The sequence below is a fragment of the Camelus ferus genome, chromosome 23 (assembly GCF_009834535.1).
Source record: "Camelus ferus isolate YT-003-E chromosome 23, BCGSAC_Cfer_1.0, whole genome shotgun sequence".
NCBI classification, from domain to species: Eukaryota; Metazoa; Chordata; class Mammalia; order Artiodactyla; family Camelidae; genus Camelus; species Camelus ferus.
Genome location: NC_045718.1, coordinates 14,997,103 through 15,017,880, shown reverse-complemented (window position 1 = coordinate 15,017,880; position 20,778 = coordinate 14,997,103). Strand labels below are relative to the sequence as shown.

Sequence of the window (20,778 nt, the reverse complement as noted above, 5' to 3'; positions counted from 1 at the left end):
TGCAGAGATGCAGAACAGTTGTTTTAACACCATCTAAGGCGAATGTGTTCTTGCCCCGACACCAGGGCCACCATTTTAATCAGTCGTGTCCCACACACAGCATCAGAGTGTTAAGGAGACATTGAGAGTAAAAGAAGTAAGAAGACTTGGAAAGGGCTGACCAGGGAAGGCTTCTGACCATCTTGAGTTGGGGTGGAAAGAGGGGAGAGAGAAAGCAGGAGCAAGAGAAAAGCGCCTCAAGCTGCACCCATGGCTTTTGAAGCCCTAAGAGTCGGGAGGGACGGGCAATAGGACATGGGGCGTCTATGCCAGGGCACTGGAGCCTTCCACTCTGAGAGCTCTGGGGGTGACCAGGCTGACAGGGGAGTCCTGGTTGGGATCCCCTGGATCTGGCACTGTCAGGACCAGTGCCCCCTTCCCAGTCCCCCCATCTAGGTATCCCCTTTCCTGGACACTGAGAGGCCATCTCAAGGAGGATCTCATTTCTCAGTTCCCTCTTAGGGCCCTGCATCCTGAGTGGGCTTTCTCCTTTGACCTGGGTAAGACAGAATCCCTGGTGCCTCCCCAGGTTGTGTCCTTGGCTGACCCTCAGCAGGATATCCTTCCGGTCTGCTACCAGGAAGAGTGGAGTGGAGCTGCGTGACCCCTGCGGAAGGCCAGGGTAACAGCAGCCAAGGCCAGGGGTTGGAGGGGTCAGTGTCTTAAAGGGACAGGCTGCCTCGTAGGCAGCACTTTTTTTTAATATACAATGCTTCATGAATTTGCATGTCTTCCTTGCTTAGCGACCATGCTAGTCTTCTCTATACTGTTCTAATTTTAGTGTATGTGCTGCTGAAGTGAGCACCTGGGTGGGGAGTCTTGTTTCCTGGAGAGGGGCAAGAGAGCCCTGGGGCTCAGGAGCTAGGACCAGGGGAGGCCATGGGGAGGCAAGGCTTACTCCGGAGATCCTCTTCCCCTACCTTTTAATGGATCATTTTTCCTGGGGCTACTAGAAATTTCCCTTACGTCTTCCAGATTCCCTTAGCTTGGGCACCCTTCTCCTCAGACTCTGCTTTTTAAGTGCACGTGTCCCTTGGAGAGACTAACACTTTGGCCTCTGACACCCCTGGGTAAATTAGTATCAGATGTCTGTTGGTGAGTTTGTTTTTGTATGTTTTTTTTCTTTCCTCCCTGGGCTGAAAGATGAGGGCTGCCTGAGACCTGACACCCCTTTCCTTTCCCACCCTGGTCTATGGGACCCCAGGGCTTCTCCATTCTGCCCTGACTTAGGAAATAACCAGCTGCCCCTGAGGCCTGCCAGAAGCCAGGTGGCCTTTGGGCGCAGGCCCTCCTGGGCTCTTCTGCCCGAGTCTCCTTCCTGGCATTCTCGCTGCCTGGTGCCCCCTTGGCTGGCTGAGCCTGTCCCCGGCGCGCTGGGACGTGGGCAGGGAAGGGCCTGCTTGGGAAGGCCCGGAGCTGCCCTTGGAGCCTAGAGGTCCTGTTTTTCCTTTATCTTCAGCTTCCTGTCTACTTTTCTCAGCTTCCTTTGCCAGTGACAGTAAGACTGTCACCTCACGGTGTCTAGAACCTTGTGGTGTCCAGGCTGGCTTTCTCTCCTGCCCTCAGGGAGCCGATGAGGGAGTGAGTCCGGTCGAACCCTGTGCGTGCTCAGCACACACTCTGCCACTGAGCTGCACTCTACCCTCCCTAGGGATCTTCTTTCTTCCTTTTTAAACAAATTTTTATTTATGTATTTTGGGGGGGGTAATTTGTTTTACTTATTTATTTTCAGTGGAGATACTGAGGATTGAACCCAGGACCTCATGCATGCTAAGCGCGCTCTCTACCACTTGAGCTATACCCTCCCCCCGACCCCAGGAATTTTCTTGATTTAAGGTGTTAGCACTAATTGAAGATGGTCTCTGTTATCAGACAACATGTCAAGATGGCTGATTTAGGGACTGTGGTGGCAGAGGGACAGTGGGCGGGGCTTGCGGACAGTAGTGCAGAGCCTCGTCGCCTCCAGGAAGGAGGGAAGGAGCTTGCCCTGGGCACGGTGTGGGGGCTGGGCTTCCGCTCCTCCGAGGTCCCCATGGACGACTGGCTCAGCCTTTTTCCCCTTGGCTTCCTTTTACCCTCCTCCAAGCCAAGCAGGTGGCTGTCAGCTGCGAGTAGCCCACTGCCCACACAGCCTGGCCTTGCCCACTGGCTCCTCAAGGCAGGCTTACAGGCCGTCACCCCCACACTTCCCACTGACAGCGCCACCACATGGGGGCTGCTGGCTCCACCTTCTCTAATCTGTGTGTAGGATCATTGTGGGGACCAGTTCCCTGCGTCCTTCCCATCCCAGGTTCTAGCGAATGAGGGCCAGGTGTGTCCTCATGGGGCGGGGCACAGGGCTGGGGCCAAGACTGTTTCTGAGTATCAGCCCAGTGGGTCTATGGGCCCCTCCCAACTCTGCCACGGCTTCACTGTGAGACCCAGGCGAAGTCGCTGACCCTTTGTGGGCCTCGCCCCACTTATCTTTAACAGACAGGGGGACCCTGTCATGGAGAAGAGAGATAACCTTTCAGATGTCTACGAAAAGGACTACCAGAAAACAACCAAAGAATTGTTATAATTGAGTGAATTGGAGATACTACGTAAAAGTCAGGGTGTTGATCCCCAGCAAAGATGTCATTCTTTTGGGATACAGTCTCACTGGCATTATTCAGTAGACTGGTTAGTTTGATGCCTCTGTAGTTACCCTGAGATCCCCGTCCACTTGCCTTGGGGTTGGGCCATACTTCGAAGTGTTCCTCAACACTGCCTCCTTTTTTGGGGGGAGAGGTAATTAGGTTTATTTATTATTTATTTTAATGGAGAGACCAGGGATTGAACCCAGGTCCCTGTGCAGGCTCAGCAGGCATTCTGCCACTGAGCTGCACCCTCCACTCCTCAATGCTGCCTCCTACTCCTTGCAGACTCTGATGGGTGAGCCCCGCCCAGCGTGTTCAGACGAGGAGTCTGGACCAGAGCCGTGAGGCGGGGCCGCACTGCCTCTCACCTCCTCCCCCTGTGAGCCCTCCAGGCAGAGCAGAGCCTTGTTGGCATGTTGTGTCCTCGCTTTGGTGCCTCGGCTGGATGGGAACAGCTGTGACCTGCTTTCTGGGCTCTGCTTAATGGGCTGGCCTCCTCCAGGGAGTTTTCCCAGCCCACACAGGAATCCTGGAGAACCGGATTCCCAGGGGCATGAGCTGGGGAAGCTGGGCTGGAGGTTCAGCCGGGGGTGACAGAGGCAACAGTCTGGGTGCTGCAGGAGCCCTTGGTTTACAGGAAGCAAATGGCACCGTGAAGCAACAATGAGGACAGAGCAGAACAGATGTGGAAAGCGAGGGCTAGAGAGGGCTGCTGTGTCCCCATCGCCGACTCCACTCACTTCCTCCTCCCAGAGGGGCTGCCTCTATACTTCTTGGGGTCTACGGTACCTTCAGAGAGGCTGAGGTTTCCTGGATGTTACTGCTTGGAAACGTTGGGTGGTTTTTCTCATGTGGGTGGGCTGGTGTGAAATTTATCTGTGAAGAAGTTTCCTCAGGAGTCCTGTCAACTGGAGGCCAAGATTACTAAGCGAAGGCCATCCTGGGAACGCCTCTCATCCTCCGCCACCCCATCCCGCTGCCTTTCTCTGGAGGCCAAGGAAGCTGAAAAAGTCATTCTTAGCCACCGCGGTCCTTGGAGGGAACCTGGCTGATCTCAACCAGAAGGGCTGGCCCTTGGGGCTGCGGTGGCTGGGGGCAGGGGAGGAGAGAGCAGGAAGTATGGACCAGACAAGGGAGATGTGGCTGCTCTGGCTTCTGGGATGATTCCTGGGTTAGAAATCCACACACTGCCAAGACCTTTCTTTCCTTCTTGCCAAAGGTTCCATTCAGCTGATTGCCAGCTCCTGGTCCTGGGCCCTCCCATCTAAATGGTCAGCTCTAGGAAGGAAAGTTTTGAGAGCCATGAGCTGCCTCATCTCTTCCATTTCTGACTCTCTTTGTACTCAGATCCCAAATCTGCAGGGTGTGTGCTAGGAGGTGTGATCTCCAGGGATTCTGTGTGTGTGTGTGTGTGCGCGCGCACATGCATGTGCATGCACGTGTGTGCACACATGCAGACAGAGTCAGCTGCACGGAAGGTTTCTGAGCCAGGACAGGGGACTCAAGACTGTAAATGCAAACTCGACTGGTGTAAGTGTGTCACAGACTCCTGGTACCTGTCTCTCTGCTCTCTTAGGACCCAAAGAGCTCTCTGTTAACTCTTGTGTCCACTTTAGCTTTAAATTGGTGGAGAGTCCGGGGTAGGCCCAGGAAAGAGAGAGATGGAAAGAAAGTTCCAGTAGCAAAGACCGAACCACATGGGGCAGTTTTAATTTGGCCAAGAGGATGCTAGAGAGGGGCTGTATGACTGGGAAGAAAATGCGAGCAGTTATTTTGAGTCTCCCCACATGTGGAACTAAGTGAGAGCCACACAGAGGGGACGCAGGTTAAGTAAGAGAAAGGCTCTGTTGGCGCGTGTGACTTAGCAATGGGCCTGACATCAGAGAAGCTCTCAGAGCTGTGTGAGACCTGTAGGTTTTCAGTACGGAAGCAGGGATCAGGTGCACATCTGTGTGAGGCAGGGAGCTGACCTACTTGACTTCTTGTTATAGCTTTCACTGGAGGAGTCAGATTCCTGGCCCAGGGCACGCAGACGTCCCTGCTGGAGCTGGGGCTGTGCAGGGGGAGAGGTGGAGCAGGGCAGCGGGGGGTGCAGTGAGGGGTGCGGGATGGGTCCCTGGCTGCAAGGCCAGTGGGATTTGGGGTCTGGGTAATTGTGGATGTTGGACGTGGATGGGGGAAGGGTCCTCTCTGAAGAGAAGACTCTGGAAACCAAAGGGATTAAGTCCTTGTGGCCTCCAACCCCTTGACCCATTCTGTCCTGAAGGAGGTACTGAAGGTCCCTTCCTAGAGCAGTCCTAGAACTGAGTCATCTTCCCTTAGTAAAATCTAGAAGGCTGGGGGCTTGAGACCCTCCATATTTTTTTACCACCTTTCTTAATAGCTCTCCATTTTCCCTGCGCAGTGAAGATGGGCCAAGACGTGCAGGGTTTCCCGTTTTGTGCCCCAAAGTGGGGACTGAATTATTTATGGCCACGGCTGTCACTTTTGCTAGACCATACTCCCTGGAATTGTGCCATGGTCTTCTGAATACTTCTGAGTCTAGCATGGCACCTGGCACATAGCTTGTGCTCATTGCCCACTAGAATCCAGCTCTGGGGCTCAGGATGTAGGGAGATGACCCAGACCCATTAGTCTGTCTGTCCCAAGTAGAGCAGCTCTGATACGGTGCCCTCCAGCAAGACGACAGGAAGCCCTCTCCACCTACAGCTGGTGTCATTGCTGGTCCCAGGGACCCCTCCCTTTCTGGCACTGGGACTGCACAGAGCCTGCTCACTGGAGGGAGTGCCCTCTCCTTTGACTTTAAACCATTGTGTGGCTCTGCCCTGACCCCATTTCCTCCCCCACTGACCTCTAGTCATCTGTTGGCCGCTGTGTGGACTGAGTTTGGTGCCTGGTGCCGCTTAGACCCTGGCACTGATCTGCTCCCCAGAAGCACGCCCTCTTCCTTCACCAGCTGACTGCCTGGTACTCTTTGGGGTCCCTGTCCCCAGTTCCCTCTCATCTTCCTGGGAGTTCCAACAGTTCTAGTCTGTGGTGTCAAACCTGGCTGCACATCTGAATTGCCTGAGGGGCTTTGAAACGTTCAAAGTCCAGGGACCCACTCCACTAAATCGGACCCTCCAAGAGAGAGGCCAGGAATTATATGTTTGAAAAACTTCCCAGATGACAATGGCAAACATTTGAATATTACTGTGTCAACGTTAAATTTTGTGGGTGTGTTAAAGGCATTGTGTTTACACAGGAGAATGTCCTAGTTCTTTAGAGATTCAGGCTGAAGTATTTAGAGGTGATGTGTTTGCATCTTTTTAATGGTTAAGCAGAGAAAGACAGAGCATGCTCAGATGTGGGGAAATATTAACAATTAGCACATGCAGGTGGTGCATGCAGTGACCTTTCAGCCCGTTTCCATCTACCATCTAAGAGGTGGATGCTAGAAGAGAACATAGGGCCACCAAGGCGCACAATTCCAGGGGGCGCCATACATGTGGTTCTCTTTGTTGTGCTAGAGGATGTCATTCACGGAGTGAAGTGTGTGGGTGCTCCATGGAGTTGTACGACGCCGCGGTCCTGGCCCCAGCCTTCTCTTCCTGCGTGGGGTATGGAATAGCCAAGACCCAGGCCCTCAACCACCGAACTCTTTCCTGGGACCGACCTGGATATTTGCTTTTTTTTTTTTTTTTAAACAGAATCCCTAGTAGCCCTTGCAGACTAAGGGAACAGAGCAGTTTCTAACTTGTCAACCCAGCAGAGACTGGCAGGGAGGGAACTGAATTGGGGAAGAGAATGGGGGAGGCAAGAAACATGAGACTCTGATTCCTAAAATACTTTGTGTCTCCCCACCCCTTCTGGAAGATGAAATTCAGGGCTTGAGTTCTTAGGGGAAGCCAGTGCCCGTTAGCTGCAGGTGGTTGGGACTGGTAGCTCCCGCCTTCCTCTTAGCCTCTCTGGATTGGCCCTGTGCCTGGCTGCTGCTCTGAACCTTCACTCCACCTTAGGGGGTGGCTCTCTGGTCCTGGTCCTGTAGGGGATATTGTCTGTCCTACCTCCTCAGCACGCATCGTGCGGCATAATTGAGCAGAACACTGAACCTTCTGGGAGGCGCAGCTGCCAGCACGGCCCGGGCTCATGATCTGTCAGCCGGCCACGCCTCCTCTGCATGCCTGACAGGCAGTGGGGTGGCACCCTGGCCGGGAGCTGGGGGACAGTGGTTAGAGAGGGGTGGCTCAGCTTTCCTCCTGTGAATTCCAGGCTGGGAAGGGCCTCAGGAGCTGGGCCTTCCTTCTCTTTGCTCCCAGGGATAACTGTGGCATTCTGTGGCATTCTCTGCGAATTTTGACTGGAGGGAATCAGTAAGTCAGAACCGAGGAATCCCAGGGCTGGAAGGCACTTTGTGTGGTGGTCTTTTTTTTTTTTTTTTTTTTTAATGGAGTTACCAGAGATTGAACACAGGACCTCGTGCATATTAAGCATATGCTCAATCACTGATCTACACCCCTCCCCACCATTTGGTGGTCTTGTCTATCTGCCCACCTGCCTTTACAGGTGCTAAACCTAGCCCAGTCCTACCTTTGCAGGATCCCCAGGGAAGGACACCACCTGCATCCAGACGACCCACCTCCACGCCTGAAAATTCTCACCATCAGAAAGCTCTGCCCTCGTATCCTGGTTCAAGTTCAGTGGAAAACAGGTGATTTGGGAACTTGAGGAGCTTCGTGGCAGGTCCACACTTAATAATTTTGAATGAAAGATTTTAAGACGATATTTGAAGATTGCTATTGGGAGCATAAAGATGGGGACCTTAGTCCCAGCTGGGGGTTCAGAGAACCCTTCCCGAAGAACCTGATGTCTCAGCACAGTTTGAGAAGTTGGAGGCACACAGGCAAAGAGCACTCGGCAGTTGGGAAGGGCGACCCGGGAGCAGGAAGATACTGAACAAGATCGCAGAGGTACAAAGTACATGGGAATGAATGTACTGGAGATGAGAGGAAGATGAGGGCTGATGATAAAGACCTTGTAAAGGAATCAGGTAGAGAGCCTTTGGAGGGGTTTAAGCAGAGAGTGAGCTTATCAGATTTACCCTTTACAAAGAGCCCTCTGGCTGCTCTGGGGAGCAAGCTTTACAGAGGGAAAGATCAGTAGGAGAAGGAACTGTTAGAAGGCTATTGTGATAGCCCGGGTGGGAGAAGATACGGGTTTAATTAGGGCAGCAGTAGTTAGGGTGGAGGGGAGGACTAGATTTGGGGAGCATTATGGGGAAGAGTGGGCAGGCCTTGATTGGATATGGGATCCAGGAAGACGGTAGGGATTCCTAGCTTGGGTGGTGCCACTCACCGAGGTGGGGGGCCAGGAAGGAGGAGGAGGTGGTGGGAAGGAAATAAGAAGGTGCTAGTTCAGTTCTGGACATTTGGGGTTTGAAGGGTGGGCATGTAAACTGGAGCGGAGAGACATTTGGAACCATCAACATGCGTGGGGCATGAGTGGGAGACCAGAAGAAATGAGACTGCCCAAGCTGGGGGTGTCATGTTAACGGAGGCTGAGAATGGAATCCTGAGCCAGCGCCAGCATTTCAGGGGTGGACACAAGAGGGACAAAGATGGAGGTGGAGAGCAAGAAAAAGTAGTGTCCCAGAAGCCATGGGAGCCAGGGGTAGAGGATGTAAGGAGAAAGGGAATGGTCTGAGAGCCAAATGCAGCAGCAGTGTCCGGGCAGATAGAAATGTCTGTGGAGTTGGGTCGCCTGGGCGTTGTTGCTGGAGCGTTTTAGCGGAATGTTGGGGGCAGAAGCCAGACTGTGGTGAGCTGAAGAATAAATAAGACACTGTCGAGAAACAGCGTGTCTTCGGCTCTTGTGAAGTGTGGCTGGGAAGGGGAGGAAGCACGGGGAGGGTATTCGTTGGAGGACGAAGTAAAGAGAAGGTGCTTAGGGTGTAGGTTTTTTTTTTTCCTCTTCTTTTTCTTTTTAAGGCTAGAAGAAGCTTGGACATGTTTATGTGCTAAAGAGAGAGGCCCAGTTAAGGAGGGAGGTGAAGATACAGGAAAGGGAAGGGAAATTCGTGGAGCGTTATCCTGGAGGAGACCCCGTGGATGGGGGCAGGAGCACAGGAGGGTTGTCCCTCAGCACGAGGCGGGAGCCTGCTTCCCCTGAGACCAAAAGGAAGAAAAGGAGGCTGAATGCAAGGGTGGATTTGTCAACGGGGAAGAGAGGCAGGACGTTGAGAAAGATCATTTCCTATGGCCTCAGTTTTTCTCTTCACAGTGGTGCCTGGCTAAGGCCAGTCTTACTACTCTGCTTGTCCCAGCTCAGGGCTGAAAATCCACAGTCCTTCGCTGGATTAAAAGGCTTAAGCTCAGTCTAACTTTGAACGTTTATCTAGCATCTCCCATCTGAAGCACTAGGCCCTCCTTTTCCTGGGCCCAGTTTCCCATCTGTGGGTGGCCAAGTTCTGAGTATCTCCATCTGTTCATCTGATTCCTTTAAAGTTCAAGTAGCAAGATTCCTTCTTACTATCTGTGGATAAAAAGTAATCGGTAAGGAGCTGTTGGAAGGTGGAGAAACTCAACAGGCAGAGCAGTCAGCAGAGACCCACTTTGTGTGCCCTGAAGCTGGGCTTGGGCTCTTCTGGTTTTGGGAAAATACCTCCTGGGACTCACTGAGCCAGCCTGAACCTGACGGATGTACCAGGGCCCCGGGAGGGCACCTCAAGGGAGGGGATGCTGTTCTCCGAACTCGTTTGGAGTCTGATGGAACTTGCCACACACGAATCGATCTAAACTTTTTTCCTATTGATGTTTTCAATTTTCTCATCATAAGGAAGGATGTGCTTCGTATGTTTGTTACCTGCTGGGTAAAGCAGTACAGCAAAATGAAGACTTGTTGATAATTTTAGGAAATCCTGAACTTACCGGCAGCCAGTGCAAAGGGTCAGAAGTGTCTGCTTCACACTGTCCTGCCCACCCCAACCTAATCTGAATCACACGCACGCGCACATGCACACACACACACACGTCCATGGTTCTCAGCTTCTGCTACAGACTAATTTTCCAGGGAGTTTTTAAAAATACCACTGCCCTACCGCAGACCAATTAAATCAGAATCTCTTGAGAGTACCAGTAATCTCATCAGTACTTTTCAGAAGTTCCCCAAATGCTTCTTTTTTTTTAATGGAGGTACTGGGGATTGAACTCAGGACCTCGTGCATACTAAACACACACTCCACCCTCCCTCACCCCCTCACCCCCAGCCCCCAGCATTTCTAATATGCAGCCAGGGTTGAGAACCACCGGGCCAGGCTAACATGGTCATTACAACCATGCCCTCACTGCCTTTTGACAGGGGTCCTAAAGGAAAAGGATATCAACACTGGAGTCAATGAAGGGGGCTGCTTGCGGCCAGATGCACCTGGCCTGGGGTCCTGCCTTGCTTCTGAGGGCCAAGACCCCCAGGCCTCACCTGTTGGCAAGTCTTGTTTTATTGATCATACTGGTTTATTTTGGGAGGACCTTAGTGCATTCTGAGTACTTGTAAGGTCTGTTTCATAGGACCTCATTGTGCTTTTCATTTTCAGCTTTACTGAGGTAAAACTGACATGCAATAAATTGTACATATTTAAAGTATGCGATTTAAGTGTTGATGTAAGTATGTACCCGTGAAACTGTTAACCTCAATCAAGATGGTGAACATTTTTATCATCCCCAAGTTTCTTTATTCTCCTCTGTAACCCATCCCTCTTTCCACCCCTTCTCAGATAGCCACTGACCTGCTTTCTGTCACTGTAGATTAGTTTTCATTTTCCAGAATTTTATATAAATGGAATCCTACACTCTCATACTCTTTTGTCTGGCTTCTCTTCCTCAGCCTAGTTATCTTGCGATTCATCCATGCTATTACATGTTATCAGCAATTCTTTCCTTTTTGTTGCTGAGGAGTATTAAATTGTGTGGACATATCACATTTCTTAAATCCATTCACCTGCTGATGGACATTTGGGTGGTTTCCCTTTTTCGGTATTCAAATTAGGCTGCCATGAACATTCATGCGCAAGTCTGTGTGTGGATATATACTTTCATTTTTCTTGGGTAAGGAACCAGGAGTGAGATAGCTGACTCATATGGAGTGGATGTTTACCTTTCCGAGAAGCTGTTTTCCAAAGTGGTTGTACTGTTTCACATTCCCCACCAGCAGTGTGTCCTCTTTAAATTGACTGAAGAGCCTGTCTCCATCTTTTCCTCTTAGCTGACACAAAATGACTCCTTCTTTCCTCAATGTACCTGTGAGCAAGGTGAGGATGGAGTTAGGGACCAGAGACAGAAACATATATAGATGAATGGAAGGGTGGATGGATGTGATAGATAAATAAAGTTGTCTTGGTGTCTTTTTTCCTCCATCTTTCAGTTTCTTTCCATCTGTAGTAGGCACTCAAGAAACAGGCAGTGGCCCAGATGATATAACCCAGTCAGATTATTCACACATCTCTTTTTGTGGCTGAATGATTGATATCTTTATCCCTCACCTGCAGGTGCCCAGACACCATGCCACAACCCTGCAGACCTGACATTGCCAGGAAGTAGAAGACTTCCTTGTCTCCTGTGTCCCCCATCCTCACCATGTCTTCGACTCAGGGCAATGGGGAGCACTGGAAGTCACTGGAGTTGGTGGGCATCAGCCGCAAGGAGCTGGCCATGGCCGAGGCCCTGCAGATGGAGTATGACGCTCTGTCCCGGCTTCGGCACGACAAGGAGGAAAGCAGAGCCAAGCAGAACACAGACCCCTCTCTCATCAGCTGGGACGAGCCCGTCCTAGACTTCTACAGCAAGCCAGCGGGAAGGCGGAAGGACCTCACACTCTTGCGCGGTCTTTCTGGCTCTGATCCTACCCTCAATTACAACTCACTCTCCCCACAGGAAGGGCTGCCCAACCACTCTACCTCCCAGGGCTCGCAGCCTGGCCCAGATCCCTGGCCCAAAGGCACCCTGGCTGGAGACTATCTCTACATTTTTGATGGTTCAGATGAGGGACTCTCTTTGTCCTCAGGACCCGGGGACACAGATGATTCTTCCAAGAAACTGTCCCCACCTCCTCTGCCTCCTCGAGTCTCTATCTGGAACACTCCTCCCCTGCCTCCCAGAAAGGGGTCTCCCTCACCCTCCAAGATCTCCCAGCCCAATGACATCAACACTTTTTCTTTGGCCGAACAACCTCCAGGCAAATTGCTAGGGCAAGAGATCCTAGAAGAGGAGGAGGAGCCAAGAGGTGGGGGTCCGGGGCGCCTCCTGGGCTCTGTGGACTACGACGGTATCAATGATGCCATTACACGGCTCAACTTGAAGTCAACCTATGATGCAGAGATGTTGCGGGATGCCACCAGGGGCTGGAAGGAGGGCCGGGCACCGCTGGACTTCAGCAAGGACACCCCTGGAAAACCCGTGGCCCGGAGCAAGACCATGCCCCCCCAGGTGCCCCCCCGCACCTACACCTCCCGCTATGCCAACCGAAAAAACTCAACACATGGCAAGAACCGCCGGATTTCTGCCGCTCCGGTGAGGACCTTGTGTTTCTCTGTCCCCTTTCCCCATGTCACTTAGAAACAAAGAACAGCCCCTCCTCCTGCTTGCTGTTCCACATCCACATCCGCCCCACACTCACCCCTTTGGGCCTTTCCTGCCCTCTGCCTCTGACCCTGGGCCCCCGGGCCCTGATGCGGGAGAGGCAGAGGGGTACCAGTAGTGATGTGGCTCCTTTTCCAGCCAAGTTTTGTGTATCTTGGCCAGATGGCTCTTCTGGGGGCAGGCATCCTGGAACCCCAGGTCCCAGTGTGCGTCCACTCCACGATGTAACGATGAGCTGGGGTGAGGCGATTGGGTGCCTTGGTGACTCTATGCCCAGTGGCTTTGTGCTCTGGAGTGAGTTGCTTCTGCTCTTTGACTTTCTGCTCTGCCAAAAATGCTGCCTGGTGATGGGGCCTAATCATGGCATTAACTGTTTAGTGCTCGCTGAGTCCCCAGACCCCGGGTCAGACCCCTCAGCAACCCCGCCTAACGGTCCACAGCACACAGCCCGGGTCCCTCTCCTCCCAAAGCTCGATTGTCCTCCTCCGTCTCTCTTCTCCCTCCTTCTGTCTCTCTCTTTCTTCCTCTCTGGCTCTCTCTGTCTCCCTTCTTCTATCGGTCTCTCCTCACCCCTTCTCTGACTCTCTCTCTCTCTGTCGCTGTCTGTTTCTCTCCCCCACCCCCTCCCTCCATCTCTTTCTCTTTCTTTTACTGTGATAAAATATACGTACTATACAATTTACTGTCTTAACCGATTTTAAGTATTCTGTTCAGTGGCATTAAATACAGTCACGTAGTTGTGTAACCATTACCATCATCCATCTCCTTTCACAGTGAAAATATTTAGGAAAAAATATGCAATATGACATTAATTACTCTTATCAGGAGATAGTATAAAATAGCAAAATCTCTACATAGAAGTGTGGGGTGGGCTCCAGGACAGGCCTGATCTTTTTCTGGTTTAAAAAGAGCCAGCAGCACCTCCATAGGTGGGACCTGAAGCCTGCTTTGTGTTTAACCTTTGGGCCCTGGAGTCGAGAGGCACCCCCCACAGTGGATGACTTCTGTCCTGACAGCGCTCCTCCTCATTCCATCCCTGTTTCCTCCTTATCCATTGTCTGAGGGACGCTGGGGCTTTCCCACCTTGTGTCCCAGCAGTTGGGATCCTTCACAACTCTGGAAAAACCACGTGGTCCTTTCTTCCTGTGCTTCTGCTGAGAGTCTCCCAAAGCAGAGGCAGCTCCATGGATAAGTCACAGCTCTAGAGCACAGGGCCTTTTAAAGGCCCTTCTCGGAGAGGTGGGGCTGATCTCGCTATTTATAGGGACTGGGAGATTCCTGTTCCGCACAGCTGGGCCTGCTCGCCACCCTACCGAATCAGGCCACCCTGGTAGGTGGTCACCCCTGTGCCTCCCACTCCTGCTCCCTGCCCCCTTCCTTCCCCCATCCCCTGTGTGTTATCAGAGTTCTGGGAGGGAGCTTGGTCCAGAGTCTCCTTGAAGAATCTGGGGCAAAGCAAAAAGCCCTGGCCAGTTCTTAGGGGAAAATGCGGCCTTGGTCTTCCCCATCCCAGCTCAGTGCAGGGGCTCATCCCACCAGGAGGGGGTACCCCTCAGTCCCTCGGCCTGTACCACCGCCCCGCCGTCGCCGGGCTTCCAGCGGGAGGGTGCCTCCTTGTCCCCGGCCTGCAGAGCCAGCTCTGGAAATGGTTGGCTCCAAATGCCAGCCTGGTACCCCCACTGCCAGCCTCTACCCGGCAGACTCCCCCCACCAGCATCGGGCGATGCCACCAGGGCCTGCCAGCAGGGTGAACGTAAGTGGCTTTTGTTTTCTTATGGAGCCAGTGAGTGGCACTGAAAGAGCATGAAAATGGCCCTCAGTCTCCACTCTCTTCTCCACGCCCCTTGCCTTCCCCTCCTCTCTCTGTCTCTCTGTCTGTCTCTCTGTCTCTGTCTCTTTCCCTATCGCTCTCACTTTTGTGGGTTAGTTGCTGACAGTGGTACTATTGTTTTGACTGGGACACAGGCACGAACTTGGCAGAGCCAGGGCCTCACATGCCAACTGGCCCCACGCTGCCCTCCCCTCTCTGCACCCCCTCTGTGCTCACCCAGGGGAGCAAGGCCAATCAGAGGGGGTCACTCAGAGGAAACAATCTGGATATTCAAATGAGGAGCTCAGCTGTTGCCATCTGCCCCCGGTGGGGGGGGCGGGGAGGATGGCAGGAGAGCCCGGGGCAGGCTGAGAGGTGAGGCGGTGCGTGTGTGTGCAGACCCCGGAAGTGGCCGCTTTACCGGATGCAGGCCAGCACTCCATCCGAGATGTCGCTTCATTCCCTTGGGGTGGCCTCCCCTGGCGGCTCTAAGCAGGCCCGTCAGGCACCAGCTCCCCCTCCACTTCCTCCTCCCTGGGGCTGCACTGCAGGCCTTGTTCGAGGGCTGCTTTAGAACTCCTCAAGGGTGACTGAGAGCAGCTGTGGGGTGGGAGACAGTTTGAGGTCTGCTTTGAGAGAATCCCCACCACCACACACATGTGCTCGGACAGGGAGTGGGGCTCAGGCAGGCTGCCTGACATTCCAGCTGTTCAGGACCACAAGACTCGAGAGCCAGGAGGAGCTAAGCCTTCTATCAGGTTCTTTTCCTACCCGGAAAGCTGCTTTGACACTTTCTTCCTCAAATAGCATTGCCCGGGAAGGGACGTGTATCTGAGTCATCACCTCCATCTATGGACTTTCAGCCCCTCTCCGTGCTGGGTCCCTGTGGCCGGCTGTGGATGTTGAAACTTTGCTCAGGGCCCAGCTTCCCTGGGGACTGCTTGGACAGTCCACTTGCTCTGGCCTCTGGTGGGATGGGGAAAAAATAGCTGTCTGCTCAGCTCCCTGCCATGCCTCTGGGAACATACCCCAGAAAGTCTTGCCTGCAGCCCAGCGAGCCGGGCACTGCCTGACCGGCAGCCTTGAGCATATTAGACATTGGCCCCTCGGGAAGGAGGTTGGGCCACACTCATGTCCATCCCACCCAGGCTTCCAGACTTAGCCAAGGCTTGAAGTCCTCTTTTCAGCTTGGTTCTTGGTCTCTTAGGAGGGATAGATAATCCTGAATTTCCCCTATTTTCTTGTGCGCCTTTCACTAGAAAGCCTTGACACCTAGAGTTAAAGAGTTTAGATCAGGAGCAGCCTATGGGGAGGGGCTGGCATGAGGGGAGAGGCGCTGAGTCAACTACTCTTCTCTTAAAGGTGGGCTCCCGGCCCCACGCCGTCACCAATGGCCATGAGCTGTTTGAGGTCTCAGAGGAGAGAGATGAGGAAGTTGCTGCATTTTGCCACATGCTGGATATGTAAGAGTTAAAAGAATCGGAGGGTTGGGGAGAGTTGGGGGCGGTGGGGAGGAGAGTCACCCCCCCCCAACCCCATTCAGAACTTTCTGGGAGGAAGAAGAGCCAGATTGAATAAACCTCAGTTCAAAACTATGGAATGCTTCCTACAACAGGTATTTGCAGGCTTGTTGGAATCTTAAGAAGTTTCACATTTTGGACAAAATTTCATGAAACCTCCATCTAAAAGTCAAATGATTCCAATCTTTTCCAGCTCAGTTGCCCTTAGGAACAAATGCACCCCAGTTGGAGATAAGCGTGTTATTTTATCTGAAGTGAAAAGAGAAAGGAAGTGGGTTCAGAAAACTTTTCCATGGAACTTATTATGGAAAGCTGTGTCATTATAGAACTAACCCTAATGTTCAACTCAGCTTAGGAAAATTTTTGCAACGAATGTGTCTAGACCATGGTTTCCCAGAGCTGCTTCCCCAGTGCCTCCATCCTGGCCTGAAGACCTGGAGGGCCTCCGGGATGGGTGGGGACAGAAGGGGCCTCAGGCCTCAGGGTGGGAGGGTCCCGGCAGGCCTCTTCTTGACTGCTCTCTTCGGGAGGCACAGCGAGGGTCCTTCTCACTCTCTTCCTGCACAGCCTTCGATCTGGCTCTGACATCCAAGACTACTCCCTCACAGGCTATGTCTGGAGTGCTGTCACCCCGAGCCCGGAGCACCTAGGGGATGAGGTTAACCTGAAGGTGACCGTGTTGTGTGACAGCCTGCGGGAGCCACTCACTTTTACCTGCAACTGTAAGTTAGTGGGGAGGCGGGGCGAGCATCCCTTGAGGTGCGGCCGGGATGACTGTGTAGCGTCCTTTGGCTTTGATTCCCAACTCCATGCAGACTGTGTGTTGGCCTGGTGATGGTGCTGGAGAATGTCTAGCCAGGGGTCAGGGATCAGGATGACCCCCGTCTGCCCCAGTGCCCCCCATCATTGCTCCCCCTACCTCACCCCTTACAGGTTCCTCCACTGTAGACTTGCTCATCTACCAGACCTTGTGCTACACCCACGATGAACTGAGGGATGTAGATGTGGGTGACTTTGTGCTGAAGCCCTGTGGGCTGGAAGAGTTCCTGCAGAAGTGAGTTGCCTGGTGGGGACAGGCGGGGTGGGAGCGGCACCTGCCTCCCTGGTGGTAGGATTGTGAGGGGCTTCACAGCAGGGTGCTGGGCTCGAGGCTTGGGGCTGGCAGCTCCTTCCCAGCCCCACAGTCAGGGCTCGTGCTTTCTGGGCACACTCTCAGCCACGTCGCACTTTCCCCAGGAGCTCTGTCTTCCAGCGGGGTTGGCTGGCTTCGTGAGCCAAGTCCGCTGTGGAAAGAGCTTGGAGCTGGGATTAGGCAAAGACTAGGTCATATCTGCTTGCAGACTTCTGCATATGGAGAGATGTATGTATGGGGGCCAGGGGCTGAAGGAGGACTGGGAGGAAGCACCCTGGGGAACCTAGGGTTTAAAAATCACAGTTGCTCTCCCCTCCCCCTGCCGTCTAGCCCCCCCCCCCCCCGCATGTGCAGCTGGTTACGCTCCTCACCAAAGGTTCGCCTCCAGCTCCTCTCCATCCAGTGCCCTCTGCAGCAAGTGGCCTCCCAGGAAAGTGTGATGTGGGCCGTAGGCTGCAGTCCCCTTTCCACTGTCCCGGGGCTCTGGAGTGCTGGGGGGAGGGGAGGGGGATTCTACCCTTTAGGGTACAGCTGCTGACTGACTGTAGAATCAGCCAGAGGGCAGCAGATAAGAAAATAGAGATCCGTTTTCCTCCCCAAGCGTCCAGTTACCTACTGCCGACAACCTGGCCCACTTGGAGGAGGCAGACCTTGCGAATGGGGAAAGGAGGGGCTTGTGTCTCCCTGATTAAGTGCCATCACTTGCTCTTCTTCTTACATGCCAGTCTGATTGCATGGATGGTTGACCTAAGGCTGGAGCAGTTCTTGGCTGGTTTCTTTAACCTTAGGGAATCGCGGGCCCTTTGTGGCCTCTGTGCTCTCAACTGGAAAAGTGAGAGAAAGGAAGGGGGCAACAAATTTGTGCCGTGCGTACTCGCTTTCCCATAAAGGAATGAAGGGGAGCCTAGACTCAGGGTGTCCTGGCAAAGAGCCCCCAGGCAGCCTGCCACTCTTGTAAGGGAGCAAGGGGTGTAGTGGGTCACATGAACACACCTGGGTTCCAGCTTGCCACTTCTTAGTTGGGGCAGCTTCTGTAAAATGTAGTGACAGGTAAATGTGAGAATGACCCAGTGAGCAGTCAATACATACTTGCAGGGAAGGACTGGTCCACAGAGAGGAATGCCTGGGGATCTGGATCAGATGGATGCTGACATTTCCCTTTCAGCTCCCTCGTCCTTGAGCCCGAGTCCGGAGGTGATAGAGAAGCTGTCAGGTTCAGGTTCTGACTTCCCGCCGAGACCTGGGTGGGGTGCTCTGGGTGAGGTGGAGCAGGCCGTTGGTCCTGGGGCCATGCCTCTCCCACTGTAACTGGAACGCCCACAGAGGAGGGCCTTCCACAGAGAAGGTCAAGGCAAGTCCCCAGGGAGCCTGGGGCCATCACTCTTGGTCCAGGAGCCCCCTCCCACTCAACGGGAAAGCCCAGACCCCTGAGCACAAGACAGCTGCCTTGGATGGAGGTGGAAAGGACCCTCTGGGGGGGGGTTCCAGAAAGCTGCCAGCTCCCATGGGGGCCCTGTGTTTCCTACCTACCTTTGCCTAGCGAGCGTGGCTGATGCTGAGGGGGAGTGGCGGATCCAGGAAGCAGGCTGCTCTCAGATAAGAACCTTGAGACAGTCCCAGGGGAGGGTTGGGTTTCCTGCTACCTCCCCCACCCCGCCACACTCTTCCTTCCTCTCAGGGCACTCCCCCTAGACCCGCCCCACGGCCCAGCCTCTCGCACCCCCAGGTTTTGGCTGCAGTTCAGTCTTAGCAGGTTGGGGCCTAGATCAGAGGCTTGGCCCATCCGGGTATGGAAAACCCACTTAAGCCCTAGCTGGACCCAGACTGGCCTCAGGCCCGGGCACCTCTGTCAGCTTCTGCACATAGCCTTCTCCTTTGCTCCTCTCTTCTCCCCTCCATTTCTGGCCTAGATTCCCAGCTCTGCTGAGGAAGGAAGTCCCTTTCCGGCTTCTGTTACCCAGCTGCTGGGACTTGGCCCCGGCCTGCAGTGCTGGCCTGCAGGTGGGACTCACTCTGCCCTTCTCCCGGGTTTCCTTTCTGACTGAGGTGTGACTGGGAGGGAGGAGGGGGCTGGATCACTGGGGGACTCCCTAGGCCCCCTTCTCTGAAACTTGGGGTGGGTTGGGGGGAGGGGGCGTCTCACATGTCCCTTGAGCAGTGGAACTGGCATGCAGGCGATCCGTAGAGATTTATACTGTTATTCACAGTCAGGCAGGACCCACGGAGGGAGGTGAGAAGCAGAGCTTTGATGGGCTTGAGGGTGACAGACCTGGTAGCTTGATGGGTTGGCCTGGCTGGCCCCCGTACCCACATTGGTTAACGGTAATGGTGGAGGTGTGAGACTTAGGACCACAGTGTTGGGAGGGTGTCACCCACTGAGCTCCACACCCAAGTCTGAGCACAGCCTGGCTCCAACGTGTGCTGTGTACCAAAGCCAAGAGAATGGGGTTTAAACTGCCCCTGAGAAGTCTCTCTGTTCCCGACTCCCTCCAGAAGTTCCCACCCTGGAGTGATGAACGGTCTAGGTAGTAAGTACCTAGGAAAGTCAACGTTTGTACAGACCGAGGGTTAAACGCATTAGGTGGCTTTTCTTTAGATGGACCTCTGTTTCTCTCCCCGAGCCCTGCCGCGGTATTTCCCAGGAGCCAAGGTGGGGGTGCATCACAGGTACCACCCCTTCACCTCCCTCTTCCCCCTGCTTCCCCCTCCCTAAGGCCAAAGTATGCGTTTCCCTTGCATGTTCCACTGAGTCCCCAGGATGCTAATGGCCTTGTCCCCCTGTTCCACCAGCAAGCATGCCCTGGGCAGCCACGAGTATATTCAGTACTGTCGGAAGTTTGACATCGACATTCGGCTACAGCTGATGGAGCAGAAAACTGTCCGCAGTGACCTGGCCCGAACGGTTTGTGTGTGTGTGTGTGGCGGGGGTGGCGGGGGGCAGGGTAGGTGACTGCACAGGGATGGAGAGGTAGTGAGCAGAGGGCGATATGGAACACTGGGTGGGCGTGGGGTGGGAGCGCTGGGCTGAGATAAAGGCACCACCCCTCTCTGAATACTGTGCTTATACAGGTGAATGATGATCAGAGCCCCTCCACCTTGAACTACCTCGTCCATCTGCAGGAGAGGCCAGTCAAACAGACCATCAGCAGGTGAGAGTGGGTACCATCTTGGATGTGGCCCGAGCAGGAACCTCGCGGGAACCCCGGCAGACATGCTTGCCTTTCTGCCAGGGCCAGGGGTTCTTGCGGGTGTTGGGAATGGGGCCCAAGAGTCTTAGAGGAAAGGATTCCCACCCAAGGGTATGTTGCATCTCCTCCCTCTAGTGCTTTGCCACATTCTCCAGGTAAAAGGTGGCCAAATAGAAAAGACTTGCTGGCCAGCAGTCTTCACGGGACGTATGGAAGGGGTGGGAACCCCTTTAAACCAGCGTCTGACTGCTGAACTGTGGAGAGGGAGGGAGAGAATGGCTCTTCTGGTACACTGGGTCTGTCCTGACCTCTCCCATGACTTTTTCCTGTCCCCAACTTCCCAGGCAGGCCCTGAGTCTTCTGTTCGACACTTACCACAATGAGGTGGATGCCTTCCTGTTGGCTGATGTGAGTACAAATCCTGGGGCTGGCCCAGCTCCCCAACCCCCCGCCCCTCCCCTCGTGCTCTTGGGGGTCACCTAACACTGAAGGGGTCTGGAGCAGACACTGAAAATCTATTAGCAGAACACTCTTTTCATCCACCTCACACATGGGCAAACCAAGGCTGCCAGCTGTTGGGCAGCTGGCAAGTGTGTGTAGGGGGTTCTCCTCTGTAGAAGTAGGTCAGGAACCGTGCCCTGATCCTGTTTCCAGACCAGGGCATTTCCAAAGCTCAGGGACACAGAGTTGTCACCCCAGCTTCTGTACTTGAACACGCACGGGAGTGCGCCTCCCGTGAGCAAGACCCGGGAACGTCTGCTCTGAGAGGCTCTGATGTACTGGTGTCGCAGGTGGAAAACCAGGAGGTAGAGGGTCCCAGGGGTAGGGAAGGGCCAGGACTCCCCTCACTTGGATTCACATGG

General features: G+C 53.9%; 1 protein-coding gene and 1 non-coding gene across 10 annotated transcripts in view; one reads left to right on the top strand and one right to left on the bottom strand.

Annotated features, from left to right (window-relative positions):
* The window catches only part of PIK3C2B (phosphatidylinositol-4-phosphate 3-kinase catalytic subunit type 2 beta), a 61,337-nt gene that overhangs the window by 9,450 nt on the left and 31,109 nt on the right, over positions 1-20,778 (top strand). The window contains exons 2-9 of one of the 9 annotated variants that reach the window (XM_032466975.1): positions 7,235-7,347; positions 11,176-12,196; positions 15,438-15,538; positions 16,163-16,317; positions 16,529-16,649; positions 19,518-19,629; positions 19,797-19,876; positions 20,260-20,323. In XM_032466975.1, coding sequence (XP_032322866.1) covers positions 11,264-12,196; positions 15,438-15,538; positions 16,163-16,317; positions 16,529-16,649; positions 19,518-19,629; positions 19,797-19,876; positions 20,260-20,323 — 1,566 coding nt within the window. In that variant the 5' untranslated portion in view covers positions 7,235-7,347; positions 11,176-11,263. Of the gene's footprint in view, positions 1-4,810; positions 7,348-9,992; positions 10,116-11,175; positions 12,197-13,534; positions 14,019-15,437; positions 15,539-16,162; positions 16,318-16,528; positions 16,650-19,517; positions 19,630-19,796; positions 19,877-20,259; positions 20,324-20,778 lie in introns of those variants that run through there. The other 8 variants (XM_032466973.1, XM_032466971.1, XM_006182306.3 and 5 more) reach the window with 8 other exon arrangements.
* On the bottom strand, positions 738-844 carry LOC116659433. Its single transcript, XR_004314829.1, has one exon. It is a non-coding gene; the product is annotated as a U6 spliceosomal RNA (small nuclear RNA).